This window comes from Pygocentrus nattereri, chromosome 14 (assembly GCF_015220715.1).
Source record: "Pygocentrus nattereri isolate fPygNat1 chromosome 14, fPygNat1.pri, whole genome shotgun sequence".
NCBI lineage: Eukaryota > Metazoa > Chordata > Actinopteri > Characiformes > Serrasalmidae > Pygocentrus > Pygocentrus nattereri.
In genome coordinates, this window is record NC_051224.1 from 26,634,958 (window position 1) to 26,651,828 (window position 16,871).

At 40.0% G+C, this 16,871-nt stretch overlaps 1 protein-coding gene across 2 annotated transcripts in view; it reads right to left on the minus strand.

Moving 5' to 3' along the window:
* The window catches only part of cacng3b (calcium channel, voltage-dependent, gamma subunit 3b), a 95,574-nt gene extending 79,067 nt beyond the window's left edge, over positions 1–16,507 (minus strand). For both annotated transcript variants that reach the window (XR_001858575.2, XM_017713773.2), the window contains exon 1: positions 15,316–16,507. Coding sequence is in view for 1 of the 2 variants with exons in the window: in XM_017713773.2 (XP_017569262.1) it covers positions 15,316–15,526 (211 nt within the window). In the remaining variant the exon portion in view is untranslated. The remainder of the gene's footprint in view (positions 1–15,315) is intronic.
* Between the last annotated feature and the right edge of the window lie 364 nt (positions 16,508–16,871).

Consider the following 16,871-nt stretch of genomic DNA (forward strand, 5'->3'; position numbering starts at 1 on the left):
CAGGTAGTTTCTATGGTGTTGTTACTAGGTGGTTGCTGTGGTATCCCAGGTGGTTACTAGAGTGTTGCTATGTGGTTGTTATGGTATCCTAGGTGGCTGCTAGAGTGTTGCTAGGTGGCTGTTATGGTATTCTAGGTAGTTGCTAGTGTTGCTAGGTGGTTGCTACAGTGTGGCTTGGAAGTTGCTTTGGTACCGCAGGTGCTGAAAGGTGCTGTGGTATCCCATGTGGTTGCTAGGTTGCTGCTATGGTACTCCATGTGGTTGCTAAGCAGTTACTTTGGTATTGTTGATGTTTGTTAGAGTATTGCTAGATGGTTGGTATGGTATCCCAGGTGGTTGTTAGGTGGACATTGGTGGATAGTAGGTGGTTAAGTGGACATTGATGGTTGCTATGGTTTCCCACATGGTTAACAGTGTATTACTAATAGACTTGTATCATTGTCATGTAAGTGGGCTGCACAAACCTTTTCTATTGGAATAAAAAAAAATAAATTTAATGATGATCATACAAAAACCATATGAGCACAGTTTTCATGATCAGACTGGACATTCCAGAGTTGGAATGGTATCGACATCTCAAACTGTAGGGCAAGTTAGTGGGAAACAGCAGAAAATTTTGAACCAAGAAGAAGAACAATATAAATCAAATTAGCAATGCACAGTCACTATTACTACTACTACTACTATTACTACTACTAATAATAATGATAATAATAATAATAATAATTTTATCTTTACTTCTTAGTCTCATCTTAGTCTCAAAATCTCTGTCAAGTCTATTAAAGATTGCATGACATCATGTTTTGCGGAGCGTATGTGATAAATCCTGAGGCTTTCATTGCTTTTTAGCTACATTAGCCTCGTAGCTCTAGTGCTAAAGCTAAAAACGCCAGATGCCCAACACAACTCGACTGATCAGCAGTATTTGGAGTAAGGGTTTGGTTTGGGGGGTTTGATTTTCCTCCAAACTATTTCTTTAATCAGTGAGGATCTATCAGAAGAGGTTTACTTCATAAAGGTCAGTCCAGCCGCAGGCAGGAACAGGATCAGACTGGACGCTGGACGGCGGTGAGTCAGAGTGGAGCTGTGCTCTCCTGCTGATTTCCCAGAATACAGAGCAGCACCAAACACATCAGCAGCCTGTCTGGGCAGCACTGAAATGACAAAAACTGACCAACGCACAGTTGTGGAGCAGGCGATCCTGAAGAAACTGCTCCATAGCTCACATCAGATACAGCCGCACTTCAAACTGCATCTTTTAGAGCCTTCAGTAAATTCAAAACTTGGCCTAGAAAACTAGGAAAAATGCTAGCACTCCTATGAGAGTTCTAACAGTTAGTTAGCGCAAAGCTAACACTAGTGCAGGTTAACATTTTTAGGGCCAATATAGATTATAGACCTCCACTCATATTCACAGTTATCTAGAACCTCCAGAAGACTTTAAAATGGTCCCAAAACATGATTGGTTGTTTCACATCCTGATTATGTTGGTAGTTAATCTAACATGTAAGGCCTTCAGTTCAGATCCTGAGGTCCTGACCAATGGGAGAGCAGCTCAGCATAGATACCACAGAGAGAACAATCAAGATTGGACCATTTTCTGTTGGGCTTTTGAAGATTTTAACACTTTTGTTTCCAAACAGAACTTACAACAAAATGTGTTACTACAATACTTAGAGTGTAAATGATGATTCTGTGAAATAAAAATCATTAAATCATTATGCATACTCTGAAAATCTAGAGGGTTCAGAGGGTTCTGTACTAGTACACAGTGTGTATATGCAGGGTCTGGAGCTGTAATATGAACATTTCTGATTTTCTATTTACATCTGTTACCTATACCTACCTACTGTTAGAAATAAAGGTTCTGTTCAAGTACATTTTCGTTCATCAAGGTACAGTGTAAATGTTCCCTAAAAGGTTCAACAGTGGTTTTAAGGTCTGATTATGAACCTTAAATAGGTTTTTCCAGGTGAAAAGTTCATATTTGTTTCTTTTTATAACAGAATGTTTTAAAACAGAACAGTAAAAAAAAGCCTGGAGACGAGAAGGGGTGTATGGAGTCAGTATGTCTTAGAAAATATCATTTCAGTGGATTATGGTTCAGTTATGTTCCCTGACTTAAGGTACTGAGATGGAGCCATGAGGGTTCCACCCCAGTGACAAGAGGGGAACTGAGCAAGTGGCAGTTTAATACCTTTATTGTAGTTAAACAATTGTTAAACAATCAGTTGTGTTTTTATCTTTTTGCATTGAACTTTTTGTTTTATTCTCCTCAAGAATCAAATAAAAGATACATTATATTTCCAAAAGTATTGGCTCGAATGCCTTCACACGCATGTGAACTTGAGTGAGATCCCATTCTTAATCCATAAGGTTTAATATGATGTCGGCCCACCCTTTGCTGCTTTAATAGCTTCAATTCTTCTGGGAAGGCATTCCCCAAGGGTTAGGAGTGTGTTTATGGGAATGTATGTTCTATTGGGTTGAGATCAGGACTTTGTGCAGGCCAGTCAAGTTCTTCCACACCAAACTCACTCATGCATGTCTTTATGGACCCTTGCTTTGTGTACTGGTGTGCAGTCATGTTGGAACAGGAAGGGACCATCCCCAAACTGTTTCCACAAAGTTGGGAGCATGAAAATGTTCAAAATATCTTGGTCTGCTGAAGCATTAAGAGTTCATTTCACTGGAACAAAGGGGCCGAGCCCAACTCCTGAGAAACACCACACCATAATCCCCCCTCCACCAAACTTTACACTTGGCACAATACAGTCAGACAAGTACTGTTCTCCTGGCAACCGCCAAACCTAGACTTGTCCATCTGATTACCAGACAGAGAAGCGTGATTCATCACTCCAGAGAACACGTCTCCACTGCTCTAGAGTCCAGTGGCAGCGCTTTACACCACTGCATTCAACACTTTGTATTGCACTTGGTGATGTAAGGCTTGGATGCAGCTGCTCAGCCATGGAAACCCATTCCATGAAGCTCTCTACGCTGTTCTTGAGCTAATCTGAAGACCACATGAAGTGTGGAGAAAGTTGGCAATCTCTAGTTGCTATCATTCCCAATCGCTTCCACTTTGTTATAGTACCACTGACAGTTGACTGTGAAGTATTTAGTAGAGAGGAAATTTCACGACCTGATTTGTTGCCCAGGTGACGTCCTATCACGGTACCATGCTAGAATTCACTGAGCTCCTGAGAGCAACACATTCTTTCACAAATGTTTGTAGAAGAAGTTTGCATGCCTAGGTGCTTGGTTATATATACCCATCAGCCATGGAAGTGATTGGAACACCTGAATCCAATATTTGGATGGGTGAGTGAATACCTCTGGGAATACAGTGTAAACAGAGGGGTTTTGAGTGGAATGTGTATGTGCTTCAAGTATCTGTTCTGGATGTTCTGTCATAGTACAGTAAATAAATGTATGTTTGTTTATCTGGGCAGTAGTTGTATGTGTTCTGAAAATACTAATATTAGACTAAATGTAAATATCATTAATACAGTGAGTGTTGATTATGTGTGTTAATGTTTGTTTATCCTTTTTCTGCCCTCTGCCTGAGTCAAGTGTCATTTGTGGTTATAATCCAATAGGCTTCTCTCTTAGTCTCTGTCCTGTCATGTCTGATTGTAAATAGCAATGTTATCAAACGTCTGCCTGCACCGTTTAACAGAGTGAGGGTCTCTGGTTTTTAGCCTCCTTCAAAAATCTTCCTCTGGCCTCAGCGCAGCCAACAGGAGAGCAGCTGCTGTCTGTAGTCCCTCCAACATGGATGAAAGGCTAGCTTGACTTGAAGCATTTTGTAAAAAAACTGAAAACATTTGAACTTTAATATCCTGCACGTCTGCATCCTGTTAGAAACGTGCTTCAACACATACATTTGAAACAAACTGCTGTTGATGCTGAAACGCAGTCCAAACAATAACATATGTTCCAGAATATATTGTCATGTTAAACAAATGTATGCTAAAATACATTTATTTTAAACTATATGGGGAAACAACACACATAGAAATGTACCACACAAAAATAAACAGATGTAAATGTGCTAATCAAATCTCTAAATTATATGAAAACAGCCATGTGTGACGTGACGAGCAGAGCTTTTCAGCTGTAGTCAATCTTTCGGTCAGTGGACACTGAGCTGAACCTGTTTGGTTGAATTATTAGAGTGTTTAGAAGCGCAGTGTTTATTCCAGACAGCAGTTTTAGCCATGGTTTAAAATACCATGGTTTAAGACTGGACTTCCTCAGGCAGAGGGCAGGAAATGGTTAAACATACAATAACACACAATCACTACTCACTGTATTAATGATGTTTGCATGGAGAAACAGCGTTTAGATACTATGCTGCTCTTAAATGGACCCATTGGAGAAAGAAAGCATTAGAAGATCCTGACACTGGACACTTTAAATCAGCCTGAAAACGATCCTGTTTGAGCAGCTTTCAGCTCAGTTCAAAGACTGTTAGCATTTCTAGGCCTTCTCTTTTGGAACGGCGCTTTATTATCTTATTAACTTTTAATTATATCATTTTTTAAAGTTAATTAAATTGAATTCTTTTAAAGCTTTTGAATTTCTACTCTCCTTTACTTTTAAATGACTTAATACCTGCTTTATCTAATCCAGGGGTGTCAAACCCAACCATTGAAAGGTTGAAAAAAATGTAATCAAATCTGTGGACCAGAGAATTTTTTTTTAATTTAATTTTTAATTAATATTTGGCTGTAACCTGAACTGGCCATAGTTTATTCAACACCAAGATACACACACATGGTAGTAGACCTTGAAATATTACATGGACACTTGAAATATTCTAAATGTAAACATCCCCAGGAGCTCAGTCTGTTAAACCTACCTATCTGCTTGAATTGGACAATTGGAATCCTTTCTCTGCTGCAGGTTCATTAATATCTGGGCTCAGTTTCTGAGCTGCTGAGCTGACATTCAGTGTTTATATTGATTATACTGCAGCTGAAATGCATTTTGGTGATATAACTGGTGTGGAATTGTGTAGAATTGAGGTGTAACTGCTGTCCCATATACTGTTTTAGGGTGGGAGAGTCAGAGCACATTATGTTGCAGTGCATGCTGGGTACTGTAATGCAGCACATTGTGAAACAGACTAATATTAATGGAAAATTTAAATAGCTTTTGGGCCAGAGAGGACCAGGATCAGGTGTTGTGTTTGACCAAAACTGACCAACACACAGTTGTGGAGCAGGAGATCCTTGAGAAACCGCTCCTCAGCTGTGTTTGATGGGGTCTAATCAATACTTTATGTGGAGAAGCCTGGTACCAAACTTCGATCTTCAAACGAGCTCATTGGATATCAGTGGTCAGTTTACTGTTTTATCCTTTCTCTCAAAGATGAAAGCTTGAAGTGCTGTTCATGAGATGGGGCAGTTCTGGTGTCCACCAGCTCATCCAGGTGGTTGTTAGGGGACACATTTTCCTCCAGCTTCAGAATCTCCTGTTTTATCACTGTGACTTTCTCCTTTTTATGTGCGTGGGTTGTATTTCCTCATGAGCATCTTCTGAAAAACGAAGAGCCTGAACTTCACAGCTATTCTGACTGTACAGTAATAAAAGAGGGTCTCTGAGTTTTGCACAGAGCTCGTTCCTCTTCTGTTCTTGGTCTGAAAATCCTTCTCCTCATCTGTGAGGCTGCGAGTGGGAGCTGATGTCATTGCTGAATGAAAAGCTCAACACAGTTGTAACTGCTAGCATTTTAATAAAGAGCTTTTAAACAAAGCAGTATTTATTATTTAAACCTGCACTCATTTAAAATCACTACAAACCCTCCGTTCTCTCTGCGTCCAGATAAAAACTGTAGTTTCACCGTGTTCTACAAAGAACAGACATGGTTCTTCCATTACTGCACAGGCTACTCGCTCTCTAAGTCTCTCTCTCTCTCTCCTTCCTTCTCTCTCTCACTCCCTTGCTCTCTGTCTCTAACTCTCTCTCTCTTTACACTCTCTCTATCATTCTCTTTTATCTCTCCTTACTCTCTCTCTTTGTCTCTCTCTCCCCTTACTCTTTCTCTCTCTGTCTCTTGGGTGGAGCGGCGGGTTACCATGGAGACGTGTGTGTGTGTGTGTGTGTGTGTGTGATGAGAGTGTGAGACAGGCTGCTTTTCCATCTCTCAGGGACCTTTTAGCTGCTGCAAAACTTCACCAGAAGACACACACACACTCACTCATTTTTATTGTCTCTGAAGGGGAATTAGATTTACTAAAGAGCTGATAAGTTAAAGGTGTGATCACTCACACTTTACAAAAAAAAAAAAAAAAAAACAGGCTCTCAATCAGTTTTACTGGCTCCATAAACAGGAAACAATGACAGAAACAATTTTCAGACAGAATTTTGTGTACTACAATTGGTTCCGGCAGAATTTTGTGGGCTACAGTTAGTCCAGACAGAATTTTGTCAACAACAGTTGGTTCAGACAGAATTTTGTGGGCTACAGTTGGTTCAGACAGAATTTTGTCAACTACAGTCGGGTTTAGACAGAATTATATAGGCTACAGTCGGATCTGACAGAATTTTGTCGACTATAGTTGGTTCAGACTGAATTTTGTCAACTAAAGTTGGTTCAGAAAGAATTTTGTGGGCTACAGTTGGTTCAGACTGAATTTTGTCAACTACAGTCGGGTTTAGACAGAATTATGTAGGCTACAGTCGGATCTGACAGAATTTTGTCGACTATAGTTGGTTCAGACTGAATTTTGTCAACTACAGTTGGTTCAGACAGAATTTTGTGGGCTACAGTCAGATCAGACTGAATTTTGTCAACTATAGTCGTTTCAGAAAGATTTGTGTCATCTACAGATGGTTCAAACAGAATTTTGTGGGCTACAGCTGGATCAGAGTTAATTTTGTCAACCGTAGTTGGTTCAGAAAGAATTGTGTCAACTACAATTGGTTCAGACTGAATTTTGTCAACTACAATTGGTTCAGACAGAATTTTCTGGGCTACAGATGTGTTTAGACAGAATTTTGTGGGCTACAGTCAGATCAGACTGTATTTTGTCAAGAATTTTATCAACCACAAGAATTTTATCAACCACAATTGGTTCAGACTGAATTTTGTTGGCTAAAGTTGGATCAGACTGAATTTTGTCAACTACAGTTGGGTTCAAACTGAATTTTGTCAACTACCTGTCGTGTTCATATAGAATTTTGTGGGCTACAGTCAGATAAGACAGGATTTTGCCAACTATAGACGGTTCAGAAAGAATTTTGTCAACTACAGTTGGTTCAGAGAGAATTTTGTGGGCTACGGTTGAATCATAGTGAATTTTGTCAACTGTAATTGGTTCAGACAGAGCTTTGTCAACTACAATTGTTTCAGACAGATTTTTGTGGGCTACAGTCAGATCAGACTGAATTTTGTCAATTATAGTTGGTTCAGACAGAATTTTGTCAACTACAGTCGTTTCAGACAGAATTTTTTCACCTAAAGCTGATTTACACAGAATTTTGTGGGATATAGTTAGGTTCAGACAGAATTTGGCGGGCTACAGTCAGCTCAGGATGAATTTTGTGAAGTATAGTCAGTTCAGACAGAATTTTGTCAACTACAATCGTTTCAGACAGAATTTTTTCAACTAAAGCTGATTTATATAGAATTTTGTGGGCTATAGTCAGGTTCAGACAGAATTTGGTGGGCTACAGTCAGCTCAGGCTGAATTTTGTGAAGTATAGTCGGTTCAGAGAGAATTTTTTTGGCTACAGTCAGATCAGACTCAATTTTGTCAACTATAGTTGGTTCAGGCTGAATTTTGTGAACTACAATTGGTTCAGACAGAATTTTGTCAACTACAGTCAGTTCAGACAGAATTTTGTGGGCTCCAGTTGGGTTCAGACTAAATTTTGTCAACTACAGTTGGTTCAGACAGAATTTTGTCAACAACAGTTGGTTCAGACAGAATTTTGTGTGCTTCAGTCAGCTCAGAGAGTATTTTTTCAACTATAGTAAGGTTTTGAAAGAATTTTGTGGGCTACAGTTGGTTCAGATGGAATTTTGTGGAATACAGGAGTTCACAAAGGATTTTGTGGGCTACAGTCAGTTCAGACAGAATTTTATGGGATACAGTTGGGTTCAGACAGAATTTTGTGGGGGACAGTTGGTTCTGACTGAATTTTGTCAGTTACAGTCAGTTCAGACAGAATTTTGTGGGCTGCAGTTGGTTCAGACAGAATTTTTTCAACTATACTCAGTTCAGACTGAATTTCGTGGGCTGCAGTCAGATCAGACTGAATTTTGCCAAGTATAGTCAGTTCAGACAGAATTTTCTTAACTACAGTTGGTTCAGAATGAATTTTGTGGGCTACAGTCAGATCAGACTGAATTTTGTCAACTACAGTTGGGTTCAGACAGAATTTTGTGAATTACAATTGGTTCAGACTGAATTTTCTCAACAACAGTCAGTTTAGACAGAATTTTGCGAGCTCCAATTGGGTTCAGACTGAATTTTCTCAACTACAGTTAGTTCAGACAGAATTTTGTCAACTACAGTAGGTTTAGACAGAGTTTTGTTGGCTTCGGTCGGGTTCAGACAGAATTTTGTCAAGTACAGTCAGCTCAGACAGAATTTTGTCGACTACAGTTGGTTTAGACAGAATTTTCTGTGGCTACTCTCAGATTCACAAGGAATTTTGTTGGCTACCGTCGACTTCAGATGGAATTTTGTGGGCTTCAGTCAGTTCAGACGGAATTTCGTGAGCTACATTCAGATTCAGACAGAATTTTCTGGATTACAGTTGGGTTTAGATGGAATTTTGTAGGCTTCAGTCAGTTCAGACGGAATTTCATGAGCTACATTCGGATTCAGACTGAATTTTGTCAACTATAGTCAGTTCAGAGTAAATTTTGTGAGCTCCAGTTGGTTCACACAGAATGTTGTCAACTAAAGTTGTTTCACACAGAATTTTGTGAACTACAGTGGGTTCAGACAGAATTTTGTGAACTACAGTCAGGTTCAGACTGAATTTTGTGGTCTACAGTTGGTTCACACAGAACTGTCAACTACAGTTGGTTCAGACTGAATTTTGTGGGATATAGTTGATTCAGACAGAATTTTGTCAAATACAGTTGGTTCAGTCAGAATTTTGTGAAGTACAATTGGTTGAGACTGAATTTTTTTGGCTACAGTCAATTCTGACAAAATTGTGTCAACTGTAGTTGGCTCAGACAGAATTTTGTGGGCTACAGTTGGTTTAGACAGACTTTTGTCAATATAGTGGGTTCAGACTGAATTTTGTGGGCTACAGTCAGTTCAGACAGAATTCTGTCAACTACAATTAGTTCAGACAGAATTTTGTCAACAACAGTTGGTTCTGACAGAATTGTGTCAACTATAGTTGGTTCAGACAGAATTTTGTGGGCTACATTCACTTCACACAGAATTGTTTCAACTACAGTTGGTACAGACAGAATTCTGTCAACTACAGTTGGTTCAGACTGAATTGTATGGGCTGCAGTCAGTTCAGACAGAATTTTGTCAACTACAGTTAGTTTAGACAGATTTTTTTCAACTATAGTGGGTTCAGAATGAATTTTGTGGGCTACAGTCGGTTCAGACAGAATTTTGTTGGCTACAGTTGTTTCAGACAGAATTCTGTCAGCTACAGTCGGTTCAGTCTGAATTGTGTGGGCTACATTTGGTTCACACAGAATTTTGTCAATTACCGTTGGTTCATGCAGAATTTTGTCAACTACAGTTGTGGGCTACAGTCAGGTTCAGATGGAATTTTGTGGGGCTACAGTCAGGTTCAGATGGAATGTTGTGTGGCTATTGTTGTGTTTAGATGGAATTTTGTGGGCTACATTCAGGTTCAGGTGGAATGTTTCCTTTTAAATGTCAAAAAATGATAGATATGGCAACTTGTAATACATTTTTTTTCTTTCTGTAAAACAAGACAACAATTTTCTATCAGATTCATCCCACCATTCCATATTTAGGAATAATTCCTTTAAAATTATTGCATGCTTTTTTTGTCATGGAAGGTTTTTTGCTTTTCCTCATTCAGTCTGATTCCACTCATTAGCTAATTATTGAGCTTCTCGTGCAATGGGTCATGTGTGTAGGGGAGGGAAAAAACAAAAATGTGCAGAGGAAAGAGACTGGAAACCCCTGCAGTAAAGACTTCCAGTAAAGGTACAACCTCTTAACGTTCACAGAGCAGTCAGTAGGTCCAGTCCTGTGTTTCTCTCTTCTATGACTTAATAATAACTAATGTATCTGCCATAAGCGCATGCACTGTGCACTTCCTGTCACTTTCAGTTACACGCTGTCTCACACTCATCCCATCACACACATGTCTCACACTCCTCCGAGATCTGGCCAGCAGATTAATTAAAGTTAGAGGAGACATTATGAGGTGTGTTAATGCTGTCCTGCTGAAGCTGTAGCGGGATGAGAGCGCAGTGTTTTATAAAGCGGACTTTATCCAGCGCTGTGAAAAACACTGACACAAAGCGATGCTTTATTACAATTGCATAAGTCGCAAGGTCACTGCTTTCAGCTGTTTGAGGTTTCAGAGAGGCTGCATGGCTGTGCAGCACTCAAACACAGCAGGGCTCACTGACTCTGACCAGAACCAGTTTTAATGTTCCCGATTCAGTATTTTAACCCTAGCATAACGTTCCCAAACCAGAAATGGAACACTGCATTCCTGTAGTATTTACTGCAATGAACCAGTGGATTCAGGAAGCTATTAGAGCCGCAAATGATAAGGATGTGTTCACTCACAGAAGGCTGTGCATGTATGACTTCTTTAAATGATCCAACATACAGTGATAAAAATGCACCAGGTCCAAATACAGTGATACATTCAATTCTGATTAAAAAACCTCTGATCAGAAGGTCAGTGATTCCATAGCTACAGCGGTAAAAATTATCATTATATTATAAGGTGATGATAAAACCTGATTAAAGTAATTGTGTTAAATTTTTAAAGTAAAAGTGGCCAAATTGGCTGATTAGCTTTCTCACATTCTAGCTTTCAATGGTTATTTAATTTCCAACTGACCACAAACTAAGGACATTATCAAATAAACGAACGTTGCTCAGCACCACCCTCAGGCATCGTCAATAAACGTCAAATAAACAAACGATGTTCAGCGCCACCCTCTGAAGGCATCATCAACAAACATCAAATAAACAAACATTGTCCAGCTTCGCTCTCTAAAGGCATCATTAACAACCATCAAATAAACAAACGTGCTCAGCGCCACCCTCTAAAGGCATCATCAACAAATATTAAAAAAACAAACATCATTCAACACCACCCTCTAAGGGCATCAACAAATGTCCAATACACAAATGTTGCGCACTGTCCCCCTGTGAAAACTTGTCAACAAATGTCAAATAAACAAACGTTGCTGACCAGTGCCCTCTACAGGCGTCATCAAGAAACGTCAAATAAACAAAGATCATTTAGCGTCGCCCTCTAAAGGCATCATTAACAACCATCAAATAAACAAATGTTGCTTGCTGCTGCCCTCTAAAGGTGTCATTAACGACCATCAAATAAACAAACGTCATTCTAAAGGCATCAACAAACATCAAGTAAACAAACTTCGTTCAGCACCACCCTCTAAAGGCATCATCAACAAACATAAAATAAACAAATGTTGTTCAGCACCGCCCTCTAAAGGCATCATCAACAAACCTCAAATAAACAAACGTCGTTCAGTGCTGCCCTCAAAAGGCATCATTAACAACCATCAAATAAACAAACATAGCTCAGCGCCGCCCTCTAAAGTCATTAACAACCATTAAATAAACAAACGTAGCTCAGCGCCGCCCTCTAAAGGTGTTATTAACAACCATCAAATAAACAAACCCCACTCACCACCGCCCTCTAAAGGCGTCATTAACAAACATCACATAAACAAACTTCGCTCAGCGCTGCCCTCTAAAGGCATCATTAACAACCATCAAATAAACAAACATAGTTCAGCGCCCCCCCTCTAAAGTCATTAACAACCATTAAATAAACAAACGTAGCTCAGCGCTGCCCTCTAAAATCATTAACAACCATTAAATAAACAAACGTAGCTTAGCGCTGCCCTCTAAAGGCATCATTAACAACCATCAAATAAACAAACATAGTTCAGCGCCCCCCTCTAAAGTCATTAACAACCATTAAATAAACAAACGTAGCTCAGCGCCGCCCTCTAAAGGTGTTATTAACAAACATCACATAAACAAACCTCACTCAGCACCGCCCTCTAAAGGCATCATTAACAACCATCAAATAAACAAACCTCACTCACCACCGCCCTCTAAATGCGTCATTAACAAACATCACATAAACAAACCTCACTCAGCACCGCCCTCTAAAGGCGAAATTAACAACCATCAAATAAACAAACCTTGCTCACTGCCGCCCTCTAAAGCCATCATTAACAAACATCACATAAACAAACCTCACTCAGTGCTGCCCTCTAAAGGCGTCATTAACAACCATCAAATAAACAAACTTCGCTCAGCGCCACCCTCTAGTGGTGTCATTAACAAACTTATACACTCTTCTTTTTTACTGAATGGAGTCTTGGTGTCTATTCGGTTCTGTTACTGATTTACAGTGTGGACAGTCAGGCTCTCTTTGAAGGTTATCTGTGCTCCATAGGTGATTAAACTCGTGTGTGAAGATTAGTGTCTCTGCGTTTGTGTGAGTGCAGTGAGAGAGCGGCGGGCTGAGTAGAGCTGCTGATTCCTGTACAGTTATGTAATTGAAGTAATGGAAGCTTTTACACCACCAGTTAGCTTAGTACTAACTCCATGCCTAATTCATTACACACTCCCCTCAACCGTGTTGGAGAAATTGGCTTCCTGTTCTCCAGCTTCTTATTCAGGTTTTCTGTTCCACCTTAAATGGTGCCTCAGGCACTAGAATCTAACTGCTGCACCGTTTTAAGGTGGAGCAGAAATCTGAATAAGACACCAACAGAGAGGAAGCAGGAAGTCAGTTTCAGCTTTCGTTCCTCAGACTGTGTCAGATTTTTAAGTCGATAACAGACTTGTTAGGGTTTCTGGGAGCGTGAATTTTAGAGCAAATCATAACACAAGAAAACACATTTCAGTATCTGCTGAAGAATGAAAATAAGACTGAGTTTAGACATGCACTAAACTGGGTTTTGGAGACACAGATTAAGTGATAATACATGATATTTTCAATTTCTAGATTAAGCCCAAATCTTGACTAAATGGGGTTCAGTGGACCCAGATTAAACCTAGCCCAAATGGCATTTCTCATAACCAAATGAAACATGATGTAAATGAAGTTTACCAGATGAAGATTAAGCCTATACTGAATGACGTTACCCAGACCAAGATTAAACTTAACCTTAAACCAACTAAATTTTCCCAAACCCCATTTAGTTTTCCATATTCAAATTAAGAATAAAAATACAGATTAAATTGCATTTCCCACATCCAGATAAAGCCTAAACCTAATTTTTTTCAGACGAATATTAAGCATAAATCTAGACTAAATGGCATTTCACACACTTAGATTGAGCCTAAACCTAGACTAAATAAAGTTTACCAGACGTCAGTAAAATAGACTACATTTTCTCAGGTCCAGTTTAAGCCTAAACCTAGATTAAACAGGGTTTTCCCAGATGCAGACTAAGCCAAAACCTACAAAATATAAATTAGACTAAATGACAGTTCTTAGATCCAAATTACATCTAAACCTTGACTAAATCACATTTGCCAAACTAAACCTACAATAAATGGGATTTCCTAGATCCAGATATAGTCTTAACATAGACTAAATTACACATCTCAGACCTAGACTAACTCAAACATAGACCAAATGGGGTCTTTCAGACAGATAGAGACTAAATCCAGATTAAATGGATTTTAAATTTTACTAGATCTAGATATAGCCTTAACCTAGACTATGTTACACTTCTCCAATCCTGATTAAACCTAAATTTAGATTAAATGGAGTTTCCCAGATGCAGATTAATGCTAAACCTATACTAAATGGCATATCTCAGGTCCAGATTAAACCTTAATCCAGATTTAACAAGGTTTCCCAGATGCAGATTAATCATAAATTTAGATTAAACATTTGTCAGATCCAGATTATACCTAAACATAGACTATCAGTGGTGCTGATATGTTTGCCAGATACAGATTAATCATAAATCTTGACTAAATGGCATTTCACACTCAGATCAAGCCTATATTTAAACAAATAATGTTCTCTCACGTTCAATTTAAGATTCCCAGATCAAGATATAGCCTTAAAATAGATTACATTTCATATCTCAGATGTAGATTAAGATTAAACCTACAATAAATGGGATTTTCCAGATGCAGATTGTGTTAACCGAGACTAAATGGCACTTCCAGATTGTGATTAATCTTAAATTTAGACTAAATGACACTTGCCAGATCCAGATTAAGCCAAACCCTAGACTATCAGTGATGCTGATATGTTTTTCAGATGCAGATATAAGCATAAATCTAGACTATATGGCATTTCCCACATTCAGATTAAGCCTAAATTTAGTTTACATGACATTTTCCAGATCAAGAAATAGCCTAAATTTAGATTAAATGGGGTTTTCCAGATCTAGATATAGCCTTATCATAGACTAAATTTTCTATCTCGGTTCTAGATTAAGCCTAAACCTACACTGAATGATATTTCCCAGACGCAGATTGAAGGTAAATTTAGACTAAATTACATTTCCAGATTCAGATTACATATAAACCTAGACTACATTGAATCTTTCAGATCTCGATGTAGCCTAAACTGAGACTAAATGAGACTTCTCCAATCTAGATTAGGCCTAAACCCACACTAAATGGAGTTTCTCAGATGAAATTAATAAATCTGAACAAAACTGCATTTCAAACATACAGATTAAACATAAATCTAGAAAAAATGACATTCCCACACCCAGAATAAAGTGAATCCAGAGTAAATGGCATTTCTGAGATCCAGATTAAGCCTAAACCTACACTAAATAGAGTTATCCAGGTGCAGATCAGGCATAAACCTAAACACAACTGCTTCTTCAATATGCAGATTAAACACATATCTATACTAAATGGCATTTCCCACACCCAGACTGAAGTGAACGCAGACTAAATGGAGTTTCCCAGATGCAGATTAAGCATAAATCTAAACAAAACAACATTTCCAACATGCAGATCAAATATAAATCTAGACTAAATGGCTAGTTCTGTAGTCTAATCCAAGACTAATAATTCATCTTCCTCAAAGCAGCCAGTCTGTAATTTGGTAATTTGGTTAATCTGTTGGTCCACTCACCTTCCAGACAGCAGGTTCTCCACAGGCCGGAGTGTGTCATCACCTCCTCGTTCTTCCGGCTCGTCTCATTCTCGTTGTTGCTCTTGACCCGGCACACTCCTCTAGAGTAGAGCCAGTAGTCCGTTCCCACGGCGATGGTCATGAGGCTGAAGGCGGCGAAAGCGCCCACGGTGGTGATGAGCATCTGAACGCCTCGGTCACACATCAGCATCTTCTCCTCATTTCAGAGTGGAGATCACGGCCAGGAGCGAAAACAGAGCGGGGGGCTGAGCATGGACCTCCTTAACCTGCCAGGTCCACCTCACGCGCGCACATCATCCTCGAGGGGGGTGTGGGGGGGTTTCTTCGGGGGTCTGATGCTTCTGCTGCTTCCAGACAACTTCTACAGCTTGAGTAGAAAAGGAGGCTCAAAGGGTGATTGTCACAGCCTTAAAATGCCTCCATCTCTCAGACTGAAGGGTCGAAAGAGAGAGAGAGAAAGAGAGAGAGAAAAAGAGAGGGGGGGTGGCGAGAAAGAGAGAGTGAGCGTTATTTGTTTTCTCTGTTGAGGAAAACAGTTCCAGGCATCAGCATCACTACTTTCTCGTGCGAAGAACGTGCAGAGGAGACGATCTGCTCTCCAGCGCGGCACCGTCAGCTGCCAGTAAACACCAAGTCCTAATTTGTTCCTCCACTTGTTAATCCAGCCGAAAATAAACAGCCTTTCACCGCAGAGAGCAGCCGCGCGCCTCGCGAGCGGAACAGCACCATAAAGAAAACCCCTCTCGGCGGTGCAGCTCCTTATTTTCCCGCGCGAACATGTTCTCCTAAACCCTACAGATCCGGTGTGATGTAATGAAGGCACGCTCAGACAGTGATGATGGTAAGGATGAGAATAAAACCCTCGCGCTCCTCGCGGAGGCAGCAGCAGTTCTGCACGCGCCGCCGCGGCTGCTGCTGCTGCTTCTTCAATGAATGTCAATGTGGAGGATTTTCGCTCGTGCGATCCTCCGGAATCCGGAGCGCTAAAGCAGCGCAGCGCAAAGCGACGCAACGCAAAGCAACGCCCACTGAGCGCAGCGCTTCTCCTGTCGCTGTCCGTGGTGCTGAACACAGCGCTGCTGTCTGTGCTGCGGCACCGCTGATATCTGTGGTCTGTGTGTCTGTAATGCTGAGGGCATTTGCTAAAGACAGCACTGGTGTTTATGTCTATACTGATGAATACAAAGTGTCTGTGGCAATAAAGTGCTGTAGTTTATGTCTGTACTGTTGAATGCAAGGTTTCCACGATGCTAAATACAGCACTAGTATTTTTGTACTGTTGCATCAACAAGTATGTGATGCTGAAATGGTGTAATTATGTCTGTACTGCTGAATGCTAAGTGTCAGTGGTGCTGAATGCAGTACTACTGTTTGTGTCTGTACTGCTGAATGTATAGCATCTGTGGAGCTGAATGCAGTGCCGACGTTTGTCTGTATTTCTGAATGAAAACTGTCTGTGGTGCTGAAGTGATGTAGTTTATGTCTGTACTGCTGAATGTAATGTTTCTATTTTGCTAAAGACAGCACTGCTGTTT